This window comes from Phyllostomus discolor, chromosome 11 (genome assembly GCF_004126475.2).
Source record: "Phyllostomus discolor isolate MPI-MPIP mPhyDis1 chromosome 11, mPhyDis1.pri.v3, whole genome shotgun sequence".
Lineage (NCBI taxonomy): Eukaryota > Metazoa > Chordata > Mammalia > Chiroptera > Phyllostomidae > Phyllostomus > Phyllostomus discolor.
This window is the reverse complement of record NC_040913.2, coordinates 72,927,309-72,954,535: the sequence shown is the minus strand read 5'-3', so window position 1 is coordinate 72,954,535 and position 27,227 is coordinate 72,927,309. Positions and strand designations below refer to the sequence as shown.

Here is a 27,227-nt window from a genome sequence, read left to right as displayed (position 1 = left end):
GCCATCCAGGAGGACAGAGACGTTTTTATTGCACCCATACGAAACCACAGACATAAATCTTTAAAAGGTAGTACCATTTTATTTAGTGTCGTAGGAAATTTTAGGTTACTTCTTAAGAACAAAATCAGAGATATTCAAAATTCCCAAAGTAACAAAGCAGGAAAAAAACTCTATAATCCAAAAACACTGGGCAATCCTTCGAGAGTCGGAGGGAGAGAGAGGTCAAGTTAGTAGCTCACATAACAGACACCGAGAAACCACAGAGTTGAGGTTGGTGTGGACACTGGGAGATTTCCTTCTCCACCTAAGACAATTAATCTTTCAGCCCCAAGGGATTATTAGTAGTTCTAAAAAAGAAAGAAGAGTCAGCTGAGAGAAGGGACCCAGTAAGGAAAGATCCTGCATAACGTAACACTCAGTTGCCTCTGGCCTTCAGCACAGCATGTGGCTGAGTGTCACAGACCTTCCTCCCTCGGTGCCCTTCTGGGGTCCCCCTGTCAGTGGAGCTGGGACCACACAACACGCACCCGTCGGTACGTGCGTGCAGGCACACACCTCTCGGGTCAACAGCTGCTCTGCGTGGCCAAGGGCAGACTTTCTCCTTCGCCATTCTGCTGCCCTGATAAGGTTAACCCAGAGGAATAAAAGGGAAGGACAGGACACCTGTCAAAGTCCAAGGAATGAGATGACATGAAACAACCAAGCAAAGGGTTGACATTTTTTTCATGGAGCTGGCCTCCGATTGAAATTCACTGCCAAGTGTTCGGTATTTAATCTGATGCTTCCCGAAAGTACTGACTGTTCCTTCTGGAGGCAGCTCGGCAAGGCCGAGAAGAGAGCCGCCCCTGCTTCTCCCGAGCACAGCCTCCGCCCAGGGCCCATCCACCGGGTTAGCATTCACAGCAGCTGGGACGTTAGCACTCGAGTCCCAGTTCTACAGGTCGGGCACGGGTCTCCAGACCTGTGCCAGGCACGGGAGTCCCGTGCTCCCACTCAACAAGCCCTGCTAATGGCTCAGAGCGGGCTAAAGCTTTCCTTAGATAAATTCCCCCCAAAGCAGAGTCCTCAGGGACGGTTATTAACTAACTAATGACCTTCAGGCTAGCCACTTTGAGAGATACAGGAATACTGTAAGTTGAACTGTTTTCCCCCAGCAGTGGTAGAAACCAGACACCCTTGAAGTAAATTGTCCTTCATTCTCCAGAGTTCCCAAGTGGCGTTTCAGAGCACAGGAATTCGCTCCTCCGCCCAGACCAGACGTCCCTCTTACACACCGACCAAGGTACACACCCAAGGTCCTAGCAGCAACCTCCCAACCCAGCAGCCCCGCTGAACAGCGCAGGTCTCCGCGCCAGCTCTTCAAGGGAGAAACGGTTCAGAGCACGCCTGCCCCCCAGTGCACTTGGGTTATCACAGTCAAAATACATTTATGTCAAGTAAAAAACATGTTGCAGAACAAATATATACATGTACATTTTCAGAATTCAAGTGAATATACAGTTCTCTTTGTAGGTATGTAAATAAGTTTCATAGCACTACAAAAATACAAGTCATCTGAGAAGTTTACAATGGTCCTCAGTACTGTAGGAATGAATTAAATAAAATAGTTATAGATAATTAAAAGCTAATTAGATAAATCAAGTTACAGTATCATCCTTCAGATTAAAGTGCTCCAATATCACTAAGGTTGAAGCAAACATGATTTTGAAAAGAAATTCTACTGCCAACAGTCTTGCCTCTTAACCTCAATATAACAAGAACAAATGAAGAAGAGGCTCCCAGTTTAACACTTGCTAGTCCTGCCACCCTGGCCCACCCCGGCCCACTCCGCCGGCCGGCGACAGTCCTCCCCCAGGGGGAGAGGTGGAGATCTGATGAGAGTCTGTCACAGCCAGGAGAAAAAACAGGAGTAATACAGAACCCTTCTAATTCCAGTATTAGGTTACTAACAATGAAACTATCTGAGGAACCTGAGCTGGCATATTAAGAAGAGGGCAAGTGTCCTAATTTTTTAAAATATGTGTTCATCTAGTTTTTAAAATGCATCAATTCCAAAATAAGTATCATCTTCTTGCTCTTTACGATCTCATGACAAGGGAGAGAAATGCCAAGAAGAGCCGCCCAGGACACCGGGGAGCTGAGGCGCAGGGGCAGAGGTCACAGGAATCCCACTAAAATCATTCCGTACCCGGTGCAGCTGTTTCAGTAAGTACTTGGGGCGCCCAATCTCTCACCAAGGCACTGACCAGGCCGTGCTAGCCGGCGGGGGCCCTGCTGTCATGCGAGGACTTGGACCAAAACCCCCAAACTGAGTGCAAAGTGACTCTCTCATTCCCCTCATTCTCTTACACTTCTCCAGGGCCTGCGGCCCTACACAGAGCACACTATAAGGCTAGAAAGTAGTGGAAGCTGATGTTTAGAAAAGGCACCTTGTTCCAAATCTACAAGGCACGCTCAAAGGCTTTCCCTGCTCCAGTCCAATCAAGACCAAGCCTAAGAAGCCTGTGAGGTTGACGTGGTATCAAAATTTAGCATCTACAGCCAAAAAGCCACACCTGAGCTACTCAACAGCCAAGAAAGGATGTGTAACACAGCACCTTCTCATTTCACCCCAAGCATTAGTGACGGGGGATACGTATTTTAGAATCTCAACGTCAAAGAAAGGAAACCCCAATGTAGAAAATCTATTGATACCCCTGGCACCACGTGAATCTCTGGGCCAGGATCAGATCTTATGACCATGTCTTTGGTCCGGATATGAAGTATTTACAACATAAGGCACAGTGGCATTTAAAAATAACACCCTGGGAATGTACAGTAAGAGATTCATTGTAATAATTAACCGGGCTCCTGGCAGTAGGACTGACTCTTGCCAGATGACACGCAGGGAGATGGGAACTTGGAGCCTGTGTGCTAGTTATCAGGCACATGGAGTCCTTGATGACCTCGGGAGGAGGTGGAAACAAACACACAGAAAAGTCTCAGTGTCGTTTGCCGGCCTCTCACATCTTTCCTGCCTTCTTGCCGACCTGAGCCGGAACTCGGAGGATGTTGGGGGTCTCTTCCATGACCCTGACTAGCAGGTTGTCGATGTAGTCCTCCAGCTCACGAACCTGGAACTCTTTCTTGCTTATTGTTTCCTTCTGTTTGAGGACCAACTGGATCAGCTCATCGTGGGTTAGCTGTGCATAAGCAAAAGCAGGGTCCGAGGGGGTGTATTTCTTTGGAGAAGAAAGAAGGGGGGAAAAAAGAGATAGAGTCAGCAAAGAAGTCTAAATATCTAAGAGAAATACAAAAGAGGGGCTCAGTGACCATAACCCGAGGCTCGGGAGGTCAGAGTTCAGGGAGGTACAATGTGCTCTCTGAGCTGGACGAACTAGAAACCACTGCCACACAGGTGATCAGACGAGCTTCGAAGACGGAGTGACATCTGAACCAGGCCTTGGAGGTGAATTATAAGTAATTTCCTTCCCAGAAAACAGGAGTTTGGTTTTAATTATAAACGGAACATTTGCTCATCATTGGAAATCTCAAATACGGAAGGAGGGAAAAAAATTATTGCCTATAACTCCAACATATAACATTTGGGTCTCTTTCTTATTTTCCCTTGGTTTCTTTATGGTATGTTTTACAACTTTAACATCACACAAAATACAGTTTCATAGCTTCTTTAACTTGTTATTTTGTGAGTCTTCTCCCATCAAGTTTTAGCAAAAACTGCTGTTGTAATGGATGCTTAAAATTCCATTATATTTTAACCATCTCTCTCGTTGGGTATTTAGGTTGTTTTCGGTTTTCACAATTGTATAATAACATTTTAATTAATATTGATTAACATAAATCTTTGGTCATATCTTTAAACATTTCCTTAAGATAAATGCATAGGATTAAAAAGGCATACACTTAAGGTATTTCACACAAACTGTCAAACAGCTATGCAGTTTAGATTCTGTAATCCAAAGAGGAAAGTATGCAGGACTTTGAAATCATTAGAAGATTCTAGGAATGTGATGACCTTAAAAACTATAAGACAATTTAGCATTATGGAAAGTGCACAATGGCCACGAATGGGAAGAGATTCAAAGAAAATGCCCATTTGCTCAGAAACAACAGTGCCCAGTATCGCATATTCCCCCAGGATTTTTACATTGGGTTTTTCCCCACACAGTTGTAATAATAAGGATGTACATTCAAATGGTGGCCAACTTTTTCCATGGGACAGATGATTTTCGGATGTAGTTGGCTGTATTATTTTTAAAGGGAAGTGTCAAAGCCACCTGAGTAAATAATATATCCCTAGTTATAAATCATCTATAACAGATGGAGGCCCTAAGAAAAATACCTCCCCCCAATCCAATATAGTAATGATTCAGCTAGCTTTTCATAGCTGTAACTATGCAATGTCTTCCTTTAACCTCTGTCCTACTTTGCAACATTCCAAAGAGTAATTCTTTTGATAAGTATTGTTTTTGCCTTAGTGCAAAGCATCTAATATATGGCCGGCCAAGAGCAGTCTCAAGGAAACGTTCCATATTTGCCCCAAGTATTTACTAGGTGTGGTCCAGGACCAAGAGCTTTGCTGCAGGCAGGTGGGGAGACAACAGCCAGGCTTCCAAAGCATGAGCAAACCAAGCAGCAGTTGCCTTTGTTTTAAGTAAGTTGTTCTCTCGTCAGGGCCAGGAGATAAGCCCCTGATCAAACAAGCTTTGAAGAGTAAATACATGGGGAGCCAAGGGTCTTTCTGGCCCGCTTCCTGAAAGTTAGGTGTTGTTTCTCTTTGGAGCCAAGCTGCATTCCACAGTAAAAGGAAGAGGCCATGGGAGGCCACTAAATGACTTTAGTTTTCATCACCTTCATGCTGTTCTTTCGCCCAATTTCCTGATAAATATTGTCAACTCCAGAAAGACAAACGCTGCCTCTTCTACCCAACCACAGAGGCCAGCCAAGCTGAGCTGCTGGAGTTCCAGTCCATGTTCAGGCCAGGGCTAAAACACAGTCGGTACACAGCTCTGGCTGCAGCTGGTAGTTGGGAGATAAGGCAAGGTGGCTAGAAGAGGCTTACCTCTTTCCAGCCACAATTCATTATCACTACTCAACCTTTCTACCTGCAACTCAGATCTCCAGCTTCCAGTGAAACCTCAGCCTAGTCCCTGGTGGCACAGGTACAGTGTGCTCAGAGGCATTAACCACCACCCAGCACTGTCAGCATGCTTGCAGGGGGGAAGGAGACGTCAGCAGAAAGCTTTACTTTAAAAACACAAAAACTCTCTGACATCCTAGAGTCCACAGGACTGTAAAATCTATGGCTGGATGAAGCTTCGAGATGCCGTGTATAAAAATAAACCTTATTTTGTACAGACTACAGTCCCCAGGGGTCATTTAGGTAATTCCTCTCCACACATTTCAAACACAGTGCATCCTTGCCCACTAATGGTCACCAGTCACTCAGGAAGTCATCCTCCTCCAGAGCATGTGACAATGAGTCAAAAACCAGAGGTCTGCCACAGGGCAGGATTCTAAATCCTTCCGATCGCAGTACCAGGAAGGGCAGCATGCAGACACTCCAGGCAGAAATCATCTGGGAGGTTGATTTGTTTTTGTAACCAGTTTGTTTTGTTTTTTAAACGTTAGCTCAAGGTTTTTAAAGAGAAGAAAGCTTCTAATCTGGCAATATTCTTCTAGGAAATTGAGCTTAAGGAAATTAGATTAAAGGAAGGAAAAAAGTTCTATGCAAGAAATTATTCACTGTGGTATTACTCATCTTGCAAAACAGAAAACATATTGTAAAGTTGTAGAACTGAAATTTATGTAATATTATTAACCAATGTTATCTCAATAAACTTAATTTTAAAACAGAAAACAACCTAAATTTCTAATAATTGGGAAATGGTCAAGTGAATATTGGCATAACCATTTCAAGAATAATTAAGTAGCAACGTGCAAAAAAGGTTAGGGTACACTATTAGGTGAAACATAACTGAAGAGTGTTTCCGTGCAGTGGATGGACCTGGAAATATCACCACTTTGCAACCATCATATCCATCAACAGATACTAAAGCCTGTGAACCAAAGGTTGACGAGGAACAGGATGTTTATACAGTCTGAAATTAATCCCCCACCCATTTCTTATTCATTGCAAAGGGAAAATTAGCAACTTCACATTCGAGAACCTGCGTGGACACCACCTAGACTAAGTCATTCCAGTTAGCACTGCCCTGGCAGGGGGTGGCTCGGCTGGTTAGCGTGTCGTGCCGATTCGCCGAGGTTGTGGGTTCCGTCTCCATCACGCACATCCGAGGATCAGCCAATGGAGGGATAAATTAGTGGAACAAGACATCCATGTCTCCCTCTCTCTCAAATTACTAAGTAAAAATTTTAAAAAGAAATCAATTGCCGGGTTAACACTCCCATGGCTGCTACAAACTGATATAATGTGCCTGTTTATACATACACTGAGAAGGACCCACTGTTTCTATAGTTAATTCCTGCCAAGAGTGTGTAACCTCAACCAAACCATGAGGAAGCACCACGCAAACCCAAACTCAGGCAAATTCTACAAACAACTGATTTACACTCTACAAAGACAGAAATGTCTTGGAAGACAAAGAAGGCCAAGGAACTATTCCAGAATAAAGAAGGCTAGAAAAAACTACACATAATGAGTGATCCTGGATTGGATCCTGGACTGGAGGGAAAAATTACCTTAAAAAGGACATTAGTGGGACAATTGGTGAAACTGAAATATAGACTGTAAGTGATAAAAGAGTATCACATTAATGTAAAATTTCTTGATTTCGATAAATATCCTGATCTTAGGACATTTATCCACACTGAAGTATTTAGGGTAAGAGAGGCATGATATAAGACACTTACTCTCCAACGGTTCAGGAAAAAAAAAAAACATACAAAAAGAGAACAAAGCGGGGGTGGGGAGAATGAAAAAGTATATCCAGTAAAATGTTACCAGTGGTGAATTGGGATGAAAGGTACATAAGACTTATTTGTACTATTCTTGCAACTGTTTCAAAATTTGAAATTATTTCAGAATAAAGTTACAAAAGCTGCACATATCTATGCAATGATTACAACTATAAGAATTTTATATCCTTGCCAAAAGATAAAAAAGGATACAGGACAATGAAAATATCTCATTTGAATGAGCCTGAGGGTGCATGACATCTTCTTCTCGTTAAAGAGAACTGCCGATGTCAATTACGTTGCTTGAGACACAACAAATTCAACAATAACCAGATAACCATAAGGGAAAAGTAGTTACTCAGTGGCAGGTACAGGGACTTCCAAAGATTATCCAAAGACAGGAGATGCATGACTAAGTCACTCCTGGCGTTACCCACTGCCCGAGGAGCTGTATACAATGGTGATTCTAGATATAAAGGGGTTTTTTTTTTTTAGATCCCTAATTAACACGTCCATTTCTTGGAGAAGACGTACCTTCATTATGGCTTCGTTGATCAAGTTCTCACTGATGATAGTGGCAGTTCCCAAGCTGGAGTTAGAAGTCTTGGTGGCTGTCGTGTTCATTGGCTTCACAGGATGAAGTCTAAAGAGAAGGGAGAAAGGACCCTTAGACCTTTCTGTAACCACAAACTGAGACAATGCCCATCTCAAAGACGGCAGCCGGCCAGGAGGACAAGGGCGGAGAGTGGCGAGACGCTCTGTTCTCCTCTCCAGGCTAACACACGCCAACGTCCCTGAGGAAATGAAAGCAGTTGGCAGCGGGCAGCCACAGGCAAGCCAGCAAAGCACACCCCTGGCGCCAGGCGTGCTGACGTTCCCACAAGCCCCTCGTCCTTGTCATAGATGTCGGGAGAACATTAAAACCCATCTCTTATTTTGGGAGGCGACTACAGCCTAGCACTCCACTGTGGGCGTCCTTGCAAAGCCTTCCACTCCTCAGCAGCAAAGTAAAGAAGGAGTTCAGAACAAACATGCCAGCTTCACACTGGGTGGTGCAGAAAGGAGGCTTTAAAACACTGCTTGGTGCTACTACTCGACCTCAGTTGGCTTCTGACACTATTAAGACACTGGCCGTAATACATCTATGCTACCTGAGGGATCCAAGTCTGACTGTGCAGAATCAGCCCTACAATATTTTTGAAGGCTACCACTACACTGCTGCTACAAACACAGGAGTTTATAGCAAGACTGCTCTTGAGGTATTCCCAGCACAGGAGATAACCCTTTTAAAACAGGCCCGACCAGCAAAACAGGTGGGCGCCCGCCCCATTAGGGTGTCCGTGCAGTTAGAAATCCGTAGTAACCTCCATAACCTGCCATAACAACAGGCAAAGGCAAAGCGGGCACAGCTCACAGGTATGAAGACCATCTCCCCCCACTCTCACCTGTGCTTGGCTGACCCAGTTCCAGCTGAGACTGGATGTGTCTCCGAGGGTGAGACCCAGGCCTGAAGAAGCGGCTTCCTCTTGCCAGAATTTTCCACTTTACCAGGGAGGCCCTCTGCTGTTGCTTTTATTTGAGATTCTGCTGCACTGGTGTGGTGAGTGTCAGAGTGCGGATAGCTGGGGCAAGAGTGTGTGGCGGGAGAGGGCTCAGAGAAGGAGGGGCTGGAGACAGCAGAACCCAGGGCCGAGTCAGGAGGCTGCCTTAGCCTCCCGTTTCCCATCAGTTTTTCCTCCTCGCCATCGCCAGGGCCTGGCAGCTGCGTATCTGAGCAGGAGCTGCTGCCAAGATATGGTTTACGAATTCCTGAAGCTGCACTCTGCTCTGAAGAAGCCCTAACAGATGCTTCGGGTGCTTTCGACCTGAGGTCATGCAGGCTGCCCGTGGGCACCGCCAACCCGGCTGCCTCGCCACTTGGCACCTTCTCGGGATGGGCAGGCCAGGTGCTCGAAGACGAAGTGCCCACTTCCAAAGTCACCGCCTTCGCTGACTCTCTGTCATCTTCCACCTCATCTACTCTCTCATCGTCTGACGTGACTTCAGGAATGGAAGGAAGGGTTAAGTCCAAATCAGCCGTGACTGGGGATTGAACATCTGAGGCAGACTGAAGGTCACTCATGGGATCAGACAATAGACCTTCATGGTCACTGGCTTTGCTCTGATTTTGAGCCATGAGAGTATCGTCTTCCTCAGTCCTAAAAAGTGGAATGTCTTTCCCTGGGCGTGGGTCACACACTGGGCCTTCTGAGACGCTCTTCTCGTTCGAGGGGAGGGGAAGGTGATCGGCCGTGGCACCTGGCACACCGGAATCCAGCGGCCTGGGTGCAGGCACAAGTCCCCCCTCAGAGTCTTCTGCATGGGGCTGCTCAGCAGGCTCTCCGTCAGACACACTGCGGGGGGCGGCCCCTTCACACCTCAGCTCCTGGGTGTTACTTCCATCCTCCTCCACCCGTCCAGGGGACTTCTCCACCGCCTCTTCTGTAAAGAGCTGCTCGGAAAATGACACGTGCTTCTTGGGTTTTTTCCGGCCCTCCTCCACACTCTGCCCCATCTCCTCATGTCCCCGACTCATGGAGTCGGGCGAGGAGGCCGATTCCCCCATTTGAAGAGGAGGCACTGCTGGTTTGACTGCGGAAGCCACTCCACCACCCCTAACTCTGTTCTCCTCGGAAGACCCAGGCGGACTCTCCGGGTCTGTGTTCAGCTGCATCGGAGGCTTCCTGGCTGGGCTTTGCATCCTGCCACTTCTCCCTGAACGGGCAGCTGTTACTTCCCGGGCCCCGTCAGACGAAGGGATATAGTCTTGCTGTTTGTTCAGGGGAAATCGCAGCAGTTCTTCTTGTTGCCCCGTTTCAGGCTGCATCAGGGGAGACTTCTCCATACCATCACCACTCGTATTCTTCTCCACGTCTGTCTCACTGGTCCTCCCCCCTGGAGACTCTTCTGACCCTTTACACTCGGGAACGGGGGGCTGTTTGGGAAGTGATCCCAGGGCATGAGAACCAGTATTTGGAACTTGCGTTAAATTCTCCTTCCGCACCTCCGCGTTAAGGAGCAGAGGTGCTTCCTCAGAACCAGCCTGGCCCTGGTCGATGGAAGGCCAGCTTTTAATAGGAGTGGATGTGGAAACGGGAGCTGCTAGTGGAGGTGAGAAAGAGGAAAAGACAGAAGGAGATTCCGAGGACTGTGTCTCTGACTCAAGCCCCAGCTGGGAAGGGACAGGTGTCTGACCAGAACGGGAAGGGAGAGCAGGGAAAAAGGGAAGCAAGTCGGGGGAAGAAGGAAGCCTGGCTGTGGGTTGAACCTCTGGAGACACTTCCAGTCTGCAAAAAGGACAAGATAAAATCTGCAGGTCAGTTGCAGATGCTGCAGGAGAGGCGGAACACATGTAAAAAATACAGTCACATTCAAAGGGGAGAACTTACTGTTATACTTGGGGCAGTACCTTCATAAGGTAAAAAAGGAACACAACACCACTCAGTATGCAAAAGGGACACTCGTTATCACCAAGCATATCTGCGACACAGTGGGCTCTCCAACAGAAGCAGAGAGACCCGGGTAGAGCGACAGCCTAGTTTCTTTGGGTGACACACAGAAAGCATCTAAAGGGTTCAAAGCAGTAAAAGCTGTGCCACAAGCAACATGCACAGATTTTGAAGAGCCACAGTCTCTGTGTGTCTGTGTGCATCTGTGTGTCCCTGTGAAATCAAAGCAAGCAGAATCTCAAAAACAAGCCTCTCCCACCCCAGACCACAGAGACGCTGGGAGGGAAGGTGAGTCATGCCGAAAAGCAGAAACCCCGGGGGCTCACTCAGGCCCTCGCAATGAGATGCAGAGTAAACACAGAGAACTGTCACATGCACACTCGAGAGTGGACCAAGCGTCTCTGATGACAGCAAACCAGTGCCACGGTGTAAGGGGGAAAGATAACACCAGCCTGGACAGGAGGGGTGTGAGAACTCAAACACAGGTCCTGCACACACAACCCAAACCTGGCATTTCCAACGTGCACTCCCCAGAATCTGCTGCACCCCGTGGCTTTCCCCTGGGTCTGCTGATCGCGTGAGAAGGGCCAAGACTCACCGAGGTTTCACGGCTTTGGTCTGGGGAGCCCTGGCGGAGGTAACAGGCGGTGTCGGTTCAGGCTTGGGCGCCGGGTCAGCTTCCGGTTCTGTGAGCTGCACTTCTTCAAAGGGGTTCAGGGACTTTCCCCGCCCGGAGACGACCGCCGCTGTGTCCTCCTCGGGTCTCTTCACAAGGCCTTCCGCAGGCCCCGGCCCCTCCTCCCGAAGCACGCCTTCCTTCTCCCTCCCGGGGGGTGCGGCGGCGGGGCTCTCGCCCTCGCTGCCCTTCGCCCCGTCCTTCTTTCCCGTCACCAGGGAGAGCAGGGAGGACTTCTTGTTCTCCTGCTTCTTGCTCTCTTTGGTTTCTTTCGCAGCCTCGGATCTCGCTGGGGCTGTGTTCTCCCGCACGTCCCCGCCGACTGGAAGCCAGGAGGACGGCAGGGTCATGGATTTCGGAGAGGTCTTCGTGGAGGACTCCGAGAGCCGCTTGTCAGAAGACCCAGCACCCGCTTCCCCGGGTTCCTTCCAAGCCCGGGGAGCCAGGTTTTCTGTGGACGAGAACAAATGCTTCTTCCTGAGGCCCTGCGGGGACGGCGAGGAAGAAGAGGCGCTGTCCTTGGTCTCAGTCTTGCCCTCCGGCTGCTCCACGTAAACGTGGTTCCCGTTAATACAGACGTTGGAGCGGGAAAGGGAGTCGTTCTTGGACCGCAGGCCGCCCAGAAAGGAGAGCCCTTCCTTCCTGGGCAGGCTGAGGTTGATCTGGTTCAGCTGCTTAGGGTCTGCACTTACTGTTCTCTTGTGAGACATGACTGCGGGGAGAAAAAGAGAAAAGGGAGCAAGTTAAACGAGTGGTTCAACACTTGGGGGAAGGGGTGGAATGTGTCCGTGTCTGAATACCTTTTTTTTTTTAAAGATTTTATTTATCTTCAGAGAGGGAAGGGAGGGAGATAGAGAAAGAGAGAGAAATGTCATTGTGCGGTTGCTGGGGGTCATGGCCTGCAACCCAGGCATGTACCCTGACTGGGAATCAAACCTGCGACACTTTGGTTCGCAGCCGGCGCTCAATCCACTAAGCTACACCAGCCAGGGCTTGAATACCTTTTTGGCTGTCACAACTATGTGGGGGTGTCCACTGGTGGCGAGCACACAGAGCCCAGCGATGCTCCCAAAGATCACACAGTACATGGGACAGCCCCCCCACAACAAAGAGTCATCTGGGCCAAACTATGAGTAGTGCTGGAGCTGAGAAACCCTGCACTTAGCCAACAGAAAGGGCAGCACTCTTGGTAGAGGAGCAGGATCTGGCCAACAGTAGGAATTTGATCATTGAAACTGCAGTTCAAAATACACAGTTAATTCAGAGTTCAGGGAACTGGATTCCTCAGCTTTTATGAGGGGCGTGTCCCATGACATTTAAGTCTAATAATGGGAGTTCAATAAATACCTGATGAATTAATGAAATATCAGTAATGTTCTATGGGCTCACCTTTAATTTAAAGAAAAAAAAAAAACAAACAATCCTGGATACACTCATTCTGTGAGTTCCAGAAGTTTAAACTAATGTGCATCAGTTACAAAGTCAGGCATTTTGGAGACGGAATTTGTACATTCCTAGAAGCCAGAGGGCTAAGAGACAGAGAAGGCTCCCTAACAGAGACAATCCATCATCATGGCCACCACGGTCCCCCATCCCCATCCTAACCAATCACCATCGTCATCCCTGCCACTGTCGTTTTAAGTAACTGAGAAGCTGAACCACAATCTTTCTCTTAAGACGTGTTTGTCTTTTCTCCCACAAAGCAAAGGCGGCTAAGCCGAGGGAGAGAGGCCCAGCAAGGAGGAGGGGGTGGAGGCTCACCATCCGAGGCAGAGGAGGACTCATCCTCATCGTCGTCCTCCCAGCGGGACTGGAAGTCTCCAGGACGCAGCAGCACTTTGTCTGACTTTGACGTAGGCAGGACGGACATGGACTGGGAGAGCGGCGTTTTCTGCAAGTTAGACTTGGAAAACAAGGTCTTAAGCTTTGACTTCTTTTTCTTGTCTTTCAAAGGTGACTCATCATCACTGTCGACCGAGGCTGATGTGCTGGGGACGATGGCCGAGGCGGTGTCGGAGGCGCTGTCCTTGTTCTTCCCCTTCATCTTGTCCTTCAGTTTCCCAAACGGACTCCGGGACTTGTCTTTCATGGAAAGGTCGAACATGCTGGCGGTCATGTTGTTTCGCATAAACTGGATGTCAACCTCAATTTCTCCTCGCTCTTTCTCCTTCTTTCCTGGCTTGGATTTCAAGGTGTACCACCTACAAGGAGAAAGGCCGAGAGGTTAGCTTAGGGCTGAAGAGCCTAAAACAGTGTTCACGATCCCCACTAACTGGCCTTTCCTCTCTGCAGCCACCAGTCTCTCACACAAACACAGTCTTGTGCTCTCTTCTTTGGGGAGCCAAGACTGGGGTGGGGGATGAAGAAAGAACTTATAGTTTTATTTCTGAGGCACCATCCACTAGGCAAAGAGAAGATCTGATTCTGTACTCGGCGTATCATCACCTAATATCTTAAGTTAATAGTATTATGTCTAAAAATAAAATAAATAAACACTCCATCAAATCATGTCCTATGACCGGTATTTTCCCTCAACAGGGCAAAAATGCAAAGATTGTACACAAATACGCAAATAGTGAAGAAGACAGACTGCAAATTTACAAGTGAATCTCGGAGAAAAGCAAGAGTTTATAGAAAGGTCCCTGCCAGAGAGTCAGGGGAAATGTAAGACACAGTAAAAACATATAGAGATTCTATTTGCATGAGGCAACTCAAGTAGTCAAAGGCAAAGAGACAGAAAGGGGAACGGTGGTCACAAGAGGTGGAGGACGCAGTGAACGGGGAGTTAGTGTTTAAAGGGGATCTAGCTTCAGTCGCGGCAAGTAGAAAAGTTTTGGAGATGGACGGCGGGGATGGTTGCACAACAATGTGGGTGTGTTTAACAGCACAAAACTGTGCACCTAAAAATGGTCAGAGTGGTACATTTTGTTATGTAATTTGTTTACCACAGTGTTTTTAAAGAGAAAAACTGAGAGGACGCATTCTTCCCTTGCTTAATAATCAGGGGGAAAAAGGGGGGAGTACTTCAAACATTACTCAAGTATTTCTCTTGGTCATTTGCCAACCACTTCAAGATATGGCAAATGATATATCACTTCGACTCCACTGAAAGACCAACTTCAGAAAAAGGAGATCTGCCCACGTCATTTTCCAGCTGATGAAACTGCAAGAATGTGAACAGCATCCACGACAGAACACACAGCTCCAAGTGCATGACCTCCTGACAGCCAGCCCCAGGGCCACCTTCACAAATTGAGAACCCAGATCTGACTCTCTTTTCAGTGACCTATTTAAGAGCTGAGGGCCGTGGGCTTTAAGGAAATGATGGTTTTGCCCAAACAAGCACAATTTCCTCTTTCACGTTCAGCCTGCCGTGCTCACAGGGCAGAGCACCACTAGGGTAGCCGGCCCTACCCGTAAAGGAAGGGAGCAGAGGGAAGTAGAAATCGAACACTTAAGCACCACTGCAGCATACCTGGCATGCACACACGGAGAAACGTCCTCAGCTAAGTCTCGCAAGAATGCCATCTCTTTATCTCTAAAATGCGGTGTTCTACCCATTGACAGATACAGAGATTGAGCCTGCAAGAGAGGTAACTGGTACGTGGTGTTGCAAGTGCTAAGGGGCCCGGCGGGTCCTGAACTGGCTCGGCTCCGCAGAGCCCCCATCTCTCCCGCGCACCGAGACTCCTGCCTGCACGCTCTCCTCACTCATCTTCCATGGGCTGCCTTCCACAACACGCAGAGAGGAGGGCTCGAATTTAAACTCTTTTCAGGGAAAGTTTCCGCTTCTAATTTAAACGTCCTAAGATCAAAGTAGAAAGGGGAAAAACTCCCCATAGCTTGCCGTCAATCCTAAATCATAAGCTTTCGTCAAGTCCACTGTACAGAGCCATCAAGAGATCTTAACCTGCTTTTATCAACATCCAGCCAAGACCTGAGAAAATGACGTGAGCTCTGATTTTGGACCTTGAGGAGAAATCTCGCGTTTGTGGTTTTTGAAACCACAGTCCACGGCTGGAGAGGGAGGTGGGGCGCCGTCCTGACGGACAACCTGGCCTCTGCCGGGCCAGTGTCTGTCCAGCGCATTCTTCAGGGCCTGGCCTGGAATCGTTTGCATATTTCTGACTCAGATGTTGAGAGGATTATTTGTACTTTTCTCTTCTGACAGTCATGTGCTAAATGGTAGCCTTGGTGATGGAGGGTGGCTAACTTTTGTAAATACCAGTTGTAGGCACCTTGAAAAGCGGAAGTTGCCGGAAGCTGAGTGCAAGGGGCTCAGATGACCACAGCAGCCACAGCAGAGTGTCACCTCCCACCCAGGGCATGAGGAGACAGGACAGACCTTCAAAGAGTACTTGACAGTTCTGGGGACCAGGCCCGCCTTTCCAAAAATATCAGTGCCTGAGGGCTGTTTACTTTGAGCAAATCTCCAGCCAACTCTAGAATCCTCCCTGAGGGCCTATTATCACCTGATGCACAGGTTCAATCCCCAGGCACTAAAGTGGGATTTGTTTTGGAAATTTCCAATACCATCAGGAGGTATGAACACGCCCCTCACCAATGGGTCCTGCTTGCTCATTTTCACAAACAAACCAAACACCAGGTAGCCAAGAACAGCCATCAGGCTATTTAAGGAGGTAAAGAACAGACAGAATCAGAGGGAGGTAAGCATCCCATGCACATGTGGAGAATTTTTAAATACCTGCGCTGGGTTTATTAGTATCTGCCATGAAAAAGTAACAAATAGCTTGAGCTAAAGCCGACCCTGTGCTGGGTTTATTAAAGCCAGAGAGGAAGACAGGAATTGTTTCTTCTATTATCAATATCATCCAAGGGATATTACATAAGTATAATTTGATAACAACAGTGGAAGCCATGATCCATAAATCACCTTATGGAATCCCCAACCAGAACATGTAACTGGGTTTTAATACTTAAAACATCAATTCAATTTTAAGTGTTTCTGTTCATTTGCTTTTTAAAAAGATTTTATTAATTTAGTTTTAGAGAGAAGGGGGGGAGGGAGAAAGAGAGGGAGAGAAAGACTGATGTGAGAAACAACTATTGGTTGCCTCTCCTACACGCCCCGACTGGGGACGAACCCACAACCCAGGCACGTGCCCTGACCAAGAATCAAACTGGCGACCTTTTGCTCTGCGGAATGATGCCCAACCCTGAGCCACACAGGTCAGGGCCACACAGGTCAGGGCTCATTTGCTTTTAAGTTCACTTAATTCCAGCACCTTGCAGTGGTTCATAAATATTAAAGCATGGCCACAGAGCATGTGATGTCAGCGTGGGTGTGTTCAGCATTACCTTTCACGCAGGCCCAGAAACCTTGCATTATCTCAGAAATCAGGGCTGGGTTCCTAGTCCAAAGGGCAGAGAATAGAAAGAAAGCCATAATCCCAATGTAGCAAGTTTATTTTTAAACCCTGTCCTGGGAAAACCCTACAACCTATCAAAAAATATCAAATGATCCCTTCCATAAGCAAATAATGATTTTTACCTATAATTGAAATTCAGTTCTTCAAAACTTAAAAGGATCTCTGAATACATAGGAAGTGACAGAAAACTCACATAAACTATATTTTTTAAGTAACAACAGGCATAGGGTAAAAGTTCAAATCATACAAAATGGTGCAGAAAACTGCATTTAAGTCTACACTTCTCAAAAGAAGCCTTATTGAGAGCAGTAGGAAACGTGAAAAAGCATGAACTGGGCAGGGGAAGGAAAGAGGCAGGACGCAGGACGCAGGACGCAGGACCCCCCACCCCATCATTGCCAGTGGCCAGGCCGGGAGCTACTGCCCAGATCTGCATTGTCGAGTCTCCTGGGCTTTGCAACGGCCATTTCGAGAACAGCTGAAACCATCCAACCATGCCCAATTCTCAGGGTTGATCTGCCTCCGAAGGAACGTGGAGTTTCTCAAACACAAGCGGATCCCAGGGGCCTTCCCGCGGAATGCGGAGCGGCAGGGTGCGGGCAGTGCAGCTCCTGCTCCGGGGAAACGGGAGGCGCCGGTGGACCGGGGACTGCACTTGTGAAGGACTGACTGGTGTGTCTCCAAAACAATCTTTCTGCCGATGAGGCAAGCATGTTTTCCCCTCAAAACATTCCTGAGGGCAGACTCGGAGACATGATGGTTTTACATGCTGGGCACTGGAAACACAAAACGAAGAGGCCAGGTTCTGCCCTAAAAAACTTAACTCCGGGGGGTAGGGGCCAGGGATGGGGTGGAGAGTGAGCTCACAAATGTCACAAAGTGTCTGTGGCACTGGCACAACTGCTGCCTTTTCTTTTTACCTCTGAGGCATGAAAAAATAATTACACGTGAAAAGATCCTATCATTTTATCACAGATGAGAACTCACATGCGAATACAGTCGGCCGGCAGCTAGCTTAAACCCCAAGGGGCTACAAGAACCACCTACTTAGGGATCCAGCGGAATGAACTAATACTGTATCCTCGGACTGGGCACAGAAAAGACAATGCAGAGGAAGATCCCAGCTCACCAGTTAGCGCAACATTTCAATGCGTTTGTTTAATTTCAAGGGAGCCTCATCTATGGGTCCAGCTGGGACTCGAGGGCCAGTGGTGGGCTGCCTGTTTCCTTTCCCTCTGCAAAATCTCACCCGTGACTTGCAGCATGCGTCACCTCCACCATAACCAAGCAACGTGACTGTGCATCATGACCCAGGGGATTACGGCCCCAGGTCAGGGAAGACGCAGGAAGAGCAACACAGCACCTGACATGGTGTTTTGAGACAGAGGGCACATTCATCTTTCTCCAGTGAAGAAATTTTTAAAAAGCAGTTCCTTAACTGTCTTCCCCAGGGACTAAAACTAAGGCTGAAAATCATGTGAGGTTAGCAGCTGCGGACGCCTATGAGGGTTCTGCAAAGGAGTGACGGGTAAAATGTCTAGACTTTGCTCTTGGGAGCCCAGGAGCAATGCATAGCAAACAGGGACAGAAATGTTTATGACCTATAAAACATGTGCGGTGTGTACCTTCCAGAAGCTAAGTAGTTTAACCAGTTTGTCATTGACCAAGGTGGCTGGTCATCATGACCGAACTCTGAATGTAGAATTACCAACCAGCCAACTCCCCTGCCCAGGAGGGCCTTCCCCTCTGCCCACTGTCAGCTGCTGAGAAGAACTGGTAAATCACAACAGCAGCAAACAGATCATTTTTTACCCTCATTTTAGCCATTCTAGCAGTAACGAAAGGCTATCTGTAGCTTCCAAACTCAATTCTAAAAGTTGGTAAGTGACATGGTACAGAAAAAGCAGGTTGAAAATGATTTTTGGTCCTTTCTATATTACTTGCTCTACCGACATTCTGTTAGGAAGTAATCAAAACAGGTTATAGAAACATTTTCAATTTTTTAAAAAAAACTGACTCACACTCATGCCAATCCAACCATTATTACCTTTTCAAGTATTTTCTTGAAGTCTTTTTCCTGCGCATTTTAACAGTCACGAGCTGAGAGAGTTCAGGCAAGTTACATGACCTCTCTGTGGCTCAGGTCCTCCTCTGAAACAGGGTAAAACGCCTACCTCATGAGGGTGTGAAGATTAAATGGCTTCATACATGTAAAGTGCTTAGGACAGTGCCTGGTATTAATAAGCACTCGGTAAGTGCCAGCTGTAATTATTACTCAGTTGTAGCCAAAGTACACATGTGATTCTGTTTGCAGTGTGTTACAGACTTCATCGTCTTGCAGTCTCCGTACCCGTCATTTGCAATGACTGTGAGACCTTCTGTGAAGTGCATACATTCCCCAGTTTCCCCGTTCAGATGGCTCTCCAAAGGGAATTCAAGATATCTTTCAGTTCTGACTGATGAGGCATCCAAGCATCCATTAAATAACTATTTGCATTTGAAGAGGGTAAGTAAGAAAAGACTCGATTACAAAATTAATTTGTATTACATGATTTCCAAAACTAGAAAGCATATAGGGATTTTAAAAACACCATGATCGGTGTGTATTTTCTGTAACTTACCAAGAGGTGTAGTTAATGGTCCTCAGGGTTTCTACACAGGTAGGAAAGACCCGAAACAGAGGGCTTCCAAACTATTTCAGAGATATGCCAAGATGGCATACTTCACTGAAGTATAAGGTTCAAGACATGTTTTCTGAGTTGAAAGCAATATTAGACTCCTTGTAGGTAAAGACTAAAGGGAATAGCAGGCAACAGCATTTCAAGATTCTCTAAGAATTAGAAAAATTAATGCACTTTTAACCATGTAAGTCCACCCTTGCAATCATTTACTGACCAATTTTTTTACTTGATTGTATCTCAAAAAGCCACAAATGTTAATATTCTACCATCAGATCAGGTGTCTCACCTCCAGCCCACATGTAACGGTGTCATGGCAACCTCGGGATCCTTTATCACTCATGTAAAGAGATTTTAAGGATGGAAAAAGAGAATGCAATGTTTTGGTTCACCATCTTTTGACCAGGACAAAGAGAAACAAACTCCAGCAAGACAGACATTAAAAACATTCAGCCTACTCTCTACCCCACAAACAGATTCACACACTCCTTTCTATGAGAGTTCCTGGCAAAGAAGCAGAGTATTTATGATTTATCTTGCAATCAAGGTAAGTCCCAAAGGTGGGGGGGGCGGGGACCCATACCAAGAGCAATCCTGTTTTCACAACCAATGACTAGTGAAGATGAAAAGTGCCATTAATTCTGGCTGGTGTGCTTCAGCGGATTGAGCACAGGCCTGTGAACCAAAGGGCCGCCGGTTTGATTCCCAGTCAGGGCACATGCCTGGGTTGTGGGCCAGGTCCCCAGCAGGGGGGGCGCATGAGAGGCAGCCACACATTAATGTTTCTTTCCCTCTCTTTCTCCTTCCTTTCCCTTCCCCTCTCTCTAAAAATAAATAAATAAAATCTTTAAGAAGAAAAAAAGAAGAAAAGTTCCATGAGTGTAAAAGGAAAACCCCGCAGGTCTGCTGCTGTGGCGGGCCACACCCTTGAGGAAATATCCCAGGACCCAGCCTACTGCTGGTCTCTGCACACAGGACACCATTCTTCCTGACCACAAGAGGCCTTTTCAGACTAGACTTTCTGGAAGCCTTAATTGTTCTACCTAGGTTAGCCATGTCCACTTTAATAAAAGAGCACTTATTTTTCAAAGTGAAGTATGCAGAGCAGCCACACCTCTAGACACATTTTTCTAGGATTTCTTATAAATGCCTTCCCTCCTCTCCATTCAGAGGCCAACATTCAGGAAAAGACACTTAATTACCATTGCCTTTTCTCTCTCCACAGGCACATTCCTAAATGTGTCCCTGGGGGGCACCCTGGAGACTAGCACGTGATTTTTTTTTTCTAACAGATTATCTACATACAGACTTCTCCCTGAAGGAATGGAATTTCTTTTCTCATTAGTGACTAAAAGTGGCTCCTTTGCCAAAAGCATCATTAGCCAACAAGCTGCAGAAGGCACCTGCTTCTTCAATGTTCAGAAAGAGCACCAACTGGGGAATTGAAAAAGCAGAGCTTTAGCCTCTCACACTTCCGACACCTCTAGTCTTTAATTCCCTGGACTGAATGTAAGACTTAACCATTCTCCATGTCCACGCAGGCAAACACGCCTGCCCGTGCCTAAGGAACTGCACAGGCACACGCACACACATGCGCTCACTCAGAGACCGTGAACTCTGAGATGGGTCACACAGCAACAACGAGACCAAAGTGGCCCCTGACAAGGGAGAAGCAGATAAAAGCCAGGCGTGGTCTCCTCTGGGGCCAGCTGGGGCATCAGGTCTGACCCGGGCCACCTGAAGGGGAGCAGAAAAATCATCCTGGCAGCGGGCTTCCTTTCTTCAGAGGCCATACAAGGGCCCGACTGTTGATTTTGTCGGAATTCCAAGGCCTGGGAATTCTGAGATCTACACCAGACCCAGAAACAGAGGCCACCCAGGGAAGTGCTCTGGGGTGAAGATAAGGCCTAAAACGACCCCCCATCACACTCTCCACTCGGGTTAGGGTTTCTCAATCCTTCTGGAGCTAAACCAGAGCTAATGTCCCTCCAAAAGTACAGAGTGAGAAGAACAGTTCTCTAGGACGAACGGCAATTAAAACGTAAGTATTTTAATAGATCTAAGATTATTGTTAAAGAGGAGGAAGAGTGATATCAGCAAATATGTTTGAGCTGATGGCATTTTAATCAGCACATGTATTGCTTTTAAAGGTAATTACAACATTTTTGAGTTAATAACTACAATTAAAATGACAGATACTATTTATAAAAACCTTCCCACTGATGGCAGCTATAGACATACAATAGAAGTCTTTGTAACCAAAAGGAAGTTTAAGCAAAAGGGGAAAAGCACAGGGCTCTTGTACACTTACATTCTCTAATGTGAAAAATGTTCAAGCGGTTAGCTTACTTGCCTCCAGAGTTTTATTTTCCACTTATGGGTTTACTTTTCCTAATGTTACATATTATTTTTCCCTTTTCTTAGTCCTACATTCCTCGAAGTAGTGACTTCATCAGCTGTGTTGGCACACACCAGTAGAACTATACCAGCAACACTATTACAAAACAAAGACCTGGCCTGTATTAAAACTGTAAATACTTCAAGACACACATATACACACCCTAGCTTTAATTGTGTTTCCCACTAATGCACTCCAGCAGCAGACTCAACTCAACTCACAGGTGTCACTGCCCAAAACTGTCTTGGTGATGGTGACCTCACCCTATTGCAACGACTGTTGGGAAAAGAAAGCAGCCCTCACTTCCTGGTTCATTGTCAACAGCAAGCTCTCCTCATTTCATTTGTTCATCCGCATCACTTCCTCTCGCTCGCCCCCACCCACATCCAATCCATCACAAGCCACGCCAACTGAGCCTCCAGAGTACCTCTGAAATCCACCCACCTCTGTCCATCTCCACAGCTATCACCCTAGTCCAAGCCACCAACATTGGTCCCCTAGATTACTGCAGTGGCCCCCTATTTTGTTTATTTGATTCCAAACCAGGCCTGCTGCAAGGCCATTCTCCACCCAGCAGCCACAGAGATTTCTGAGCAGTGGGTTACACCACCCCCATGCTTTTAATACTCACTGGCTTCCCACTGTTCTTCAGTAAAGCCCTGGCTTTCCTCTTCAGCCTTGATCTACACAATCTCTCCAGCTACTGCAGGGCCTTTGCACAAACTTCTCCCCCCACTCCCCGCATCAGCCCTCCTTCCCCTACTCATCACTAGAAAAACTCCTCCTTATTCTTCAGGTCTTTGCCTCAGAGAGGCTATCTGCGATCTCCTTTAACTCATGTCCTTCCCGCTCTTTTCTCTTAAGAGAGCCTGTTCTCTTCCTACACAGTACTTACCATAATACATGATTATTTATTTACGTGTTCATTTGTTTAATGCCTCTACCCTCCACCATCACCACCACCAGCCGCCCAAGGCTCCGAGCTTCCCGAAAGCAGGAATCGCGTTGGTTTTGGTCACCATTGTTTACACTGTATACCTAGCACCTGGCACATAGTAGGTGCTAAACAATATTTATGAAAAGCATGGATAAACTTTAAGGACAAGGGGGGGAAAGCAGTTAAAACTTTCCCCATGCTAACTGAATGTCTTACAAATAAAATTATCGTCAAATCACACCGTGAAAAGCACAAGGGAACATCTGTAATGGCACCAGAAAAATGGCTCTGAGGGGCCTTCCCCCTTCCAGGTCACTTCACTGCATTGCCACAAGCAGGCTGGGGTTCATCCCAGAGCGGACAGACTGCGCTCTTGGGCTCCGAGCTACCAGTTTCCTACGTGGAGTGGGAAGGGACTGGGACTGGGCGAGAGGTAGGAGGGTTTCCAGTAAGGCCCAATAGTATCTTTAAGGGGAATCCCAAGAAAGGAAAGCCTTACCCGTGTTGCTCAAATGTTCCATTCTATTACAAACAACTGAAGAGTGTGCTTAGGAAACCTAAAGGTATAAGCACATATACCGACTGTTTATAGTTTGTGAATTATACATCTCTACGGTCTTCTAAGTCATTTCCCTGCATCCAACTCTCCCAGAAAAACAACTCCCTTTATTCCTCTTTAATGACCCAAACTGGCTTTGGCAACTCATTACAACACCCTTCTACACGTACAGTCCTTCAAAGTAGTGAACCTTTATAAATCCCCGAATCCTTTCATATACAACGGAATTCCCTCTCAAAGCCTAAACGGAATGAGGAAAATGACTCTCCACCACTCACTCATTCTCTTCCTGTCTGGAAGACGATTCCAGGATTAAGTTTCAGGAGAGTTACACAATGGCCTTCCAGTCACCAGCCTGAATATTTATTTTAATCTATCTTCAACAGGTAATTTCCCCCAAATTGTGTTGCTCTCAGTATCCTAAAAAGTTTTTTTAATCAGTCTGGAACCCAAACCACACGAGACAAGAGAACTGAGCAGAGACCCCTACCTGTTAGTCACCTGATTCTGCCTCTCAGATGCATGTCTCTTTTATGACCGTTGTATGAACCTTGGAGGCTCAATGGAGTCACAGCCGGGGCCCCAGGTCTTTAACAGATGCGTGTAAGTGTGAAACCAATTCATTCCTATTTCTTCTTCAGTAAAGGGGCTGTGCACTCTGCCCTACTGAATGTACCCTATCCTACATACAGGTCTGCCCCTGTTTGGTGTTTTTAAAACGTGTGTCATCACACTAAAGTCAAGGTCCGCAGAAGCTGAGTCATTATAAAAAGCATATTCTCTTGACTCCTCGCAGACAGGATAGATGAGGGCTTATCAAGATAACAAATGCACACATCAGCACGGTCAGCTCTAAATGCCTTGACCTGCAGCTTCTCGGCCCATGACGAAAGTCACACTCTATAGCAGCAATCTCCTCTGCTAGAGATGAACACGCACACATACACAGACCTGTAGACCAAGATAGGAGCTTTTGTTTTGTTTCATTTTTTTAAAGATTTTATTTATTTATTTTTAGAGAGAGGAGAAGGGTAAAAGAGAGGGAGAGAAACATCAATGTGTGGTTGCCTCTAGCACACCCCCAACTGGAGACCTGGCCCACAACCCAGGCATGTGCCCTGACTAGGAATGCAACCAGCGTCCCTTTGGTTCATAGGCTGGTATTCAATCCACTCAGCCACATAAGCCAGGGCTTGAGCTTTTGTTTTAATTCTGGTTTTCAGTGTCTGAGGTGGAGTCAAACCATTAATAACTAGCTCAAATTACTTCCTAGCCCAACCAGTTTGCTAAAATTCCTCCTTTCAATTCTCCAAATCTTAGCTCTCTTGAGGGCCCAGGTGATGTACCCTGGCCTCAGACAATTTGTCTAACTGGGTTCCCCCAGCACCTTGGAAAGTCCCAGGAAGTGATAGATGGAAAGCTTGTAGTTTCACCTCCTACTAGAGAAGCAAAGACGCCTTCGTTTGCAGTTATTAAAAAAAAGAAAAAGCCCATCCACTAAGCACCATTTTCCTACAGGCTGATATTGTGACTCAGTGGTAATCAGCTCATATAATAGAGATAGAAGTGACCATCTCGGTTTAGGGTTACATTGGAGAGGATGAAAATGAAGATGCAAAGACTAAACCCTTCCTGAAACACGGAGCTTAAGGGAGGTGTTCTTGCCTCACAAAGCAGTACCAGAACTTTTAAAACCTATATTAATCCAGGAACCCAGAAACAGCTTACAAACATTAATTAAGTCGGGCAACGAGCTCCATTCATAAATAGGGAAACCTGGGTGTTGAGAAATCAAGCAGCCTGAAACCAACAATGAGTCAGGACCAGAGCAGGTACCAAACCGGGGAACCTGGAGTCCCCATCTCTGGCAGGGAGATGCACTTTGTCTTTCACGACAATAAAATGTTCCCATAAGAAACAGATGGTAGAGACAGATGATAATATCCACACATCTTGGGTTGGGAGCAAACAAAGAGCCGCTAATGGCGCCCAGTTGAAGTTGAAAAGGAAGCCAACCCAAGGCTCCTGATGTCACTTAATAAAATGAAAAATGAGCATGGCTTCAGCCCCTCCTTAGCAAAGACACTAATCACCTTATGGCTTGTAAGCTGATGCCAAGAAGATACCCCATCCATCCTCACCTCAAGGCTCTCTGTTTTTATCTGATTCGAGTTCAGAAACGCCTATTCATCTTTGGCCAGGTAAGCGAATCAGGTATTATATTTGCAAGCATGCACGCTGAAATTGGACCCACCCTACAGAAAAAGGAGTCTGGTAACATTAAACCCTCTGGGTTTTCCCGTCTCCTTCACAAGGTAAAGTTAAAATACTGTTTATATCTAAAACACAAAATGTGAATCAGCGTGCTTCATAAACTGTAGGGGCTAGGTGGTAACAATCCTGGCTTGCATATGTAAGGTCCAGCAAGTAGTCAAGAAAGCTAAGCGAGACTAGCTTTTGGTATACTAGATGTATAATCAAATGTTCCATTCCAAACACGTAGGAAAGAGAACAAAAAACTGGGTAAGATCTTGGAGTGAACTGGGTTTTGCCCAGCTTTCCCTGCAGGAGTGAGATACCCTTGACTGGGAGCTACAGGTGAACAGCCATCTGGTGGGAGCAGGGCCAGGGACACAACTTGACAAACTCCAAAGAAAAACAACGTCTACCTCCCAGCTGAGCTTGGCCAAGGACAGAGCCTGGCTCCAGACATCACTGGGAAATTCAGACTAATTTGGAGCCCAGGCAAACAGGGTTAATATTTTTTGGTCTGAAGGTTAAGACCAAACTGTTCTAGCATTCTTTGGGGAAGAGAGGGGGGAAAGGAGGGCCAATTCTCTTCAGGAATCCCTTAGGCCAGGGTAAGGTGGGGGTGGGAGACAGCCATCACCAGGCAACCTGCACTGCCATTCCCCGCCCTCACCTCCACCCACCCCTCACTGTAATACCCCTGTTCCGTCCCTGGATGAGCCTCTAGAGCCGAGGTGTCAGTGGGTTTCACTCCCCCAGTTGATCCTCTCTGTGCCCTGGTCGAGTACAGTAAAATACCTAGGAAGCTTTCCACATAATTAATGCGTATATCAAATGTACACACTACTGGATTATGGGGAGGGGGAGGGGAAGGGTCGTCAAGGAACATGTTTAATGGACACATGGACAAAGCTAAAGGGGAGCAGGATCGAGGGGGGAGGTGGGGGTGGGTGGGGTGGGGGGAAGTGAGGGAGAAATAGAGACAACTGTACTTGGACAACATTTTAAAAATTAAAAAAAATAAATACACACACTAACTACACTACAGGAATTCGTCAGCCCACATGTATTTTCAATTCATCAAAAATTCATGAAGTGCTTACTAAGTTCCAGACGCTGAGCGAGGTCTTGCCGATTCAAAATCGCCCCAGGTACCCCTCCAGCTTTCAGAGCCCACACACTAGGAGAGCTGGGGCGGGACAGCCGAAGAAGTTGAAGCTAGGTGAGAATGCTACTCTTGCTCCAGGGAGGGATCCCTTTTGAACGGTCTCTCCCTGTCTGTCCTCTTGAGACAGCAGCGCCGTGACGGCCCGATCACTGTAAACGGATCTAAGCTCCCAGGCCACCCCGCACTCCCCGCGCTCCTGCTCCGGGCCCTCTCCCGCGGCCCGCACTCACTGCGTCTTCCGGCGACCCTGGTTTTGATGCAGGTCCCGCAGGTCCACCTCGGCGCGGCCCAGGAACTTGTCGAGGCCGAGCAGCGCGCGGTGCAGCACGGTCAGTTGCAGGGTGGCGGCGGCAGCGGGAGCAGCCCCGGCGGACAGCAGTGGCGGCAGTTCGAAGGTGGCCTCCTCCCGCCACACCGGCGCACCCAGGCTGCGCTCCGACACCGAGGTGGCGTACTTCTCCTTGCCCACCTGGATCACGGCGTACGCATCGCTTGTGCCGCCAGGGCCCTTGGCCCTCAGACCCCGCGCCTGCAGCACCGTCACCTGCACGTGTGTTGGGGACCACACGGTTCCCGGGCCCCGGCCCGCCGAAGCCGCCAGGGACATGGTGACTGCGCTGTGGTATACTCCAAACCGAGAAGATCGCCGCGAGTCGCGGCCTCTACAGCCCGCCCCGCCGCCCCGGCCACTTTAAGGCTTCCGGCCACGCCCCCGCCTGGGCCCTCCACTCTCAGACCGCCCCGCCCCACCCAGGCTACCCGCCC

The 27,227-nt window shown here is 47.4% G+C and overlaps 1 protein-coding gene across 2 annotated transcripts; it reads right to left on the bottom strand.

Moving 5' to 3' along the window:
• Positions 1-57: 57 nt before the first annotated feature.
• RAB11FIP1 (RAB11 family interacting protein 1) lies at positions 58-27,227 on the bottom strand. 2 transcript variants are annotated; one of them, XM_028526972.2, is made up of 6 exons: positions 26,693-27,156; positions 12,844-13,283; positions 11,005-11,794; positions 8,364-10,244; positions 7,453-7,561; positions 58-3,221 (listed from the first exon to the last, which is right to left on the bottom strand). In XM_028526972.2, the coding sequence occupies exons 1-6, from the start codon at positions 27,067-27,069 to the stop codon at positions 3,003-3,005; spliced, it is 3,816 nt and encodes a 1,271-aa protein (XP_028382773.1). In that variant the 5' UTR covers positions 27,070-27,156; the 3' UTR covers positions 58-3,002. The 2 variants fall into 2 exon arrangements, with proteins under 2 accessions (XP_028382773.1, XP_028382774.1); XM_028526973.2 differs by lacking the exon at positions 8,364-10,244 and having other exon boundaries at positions 26,693-27,227.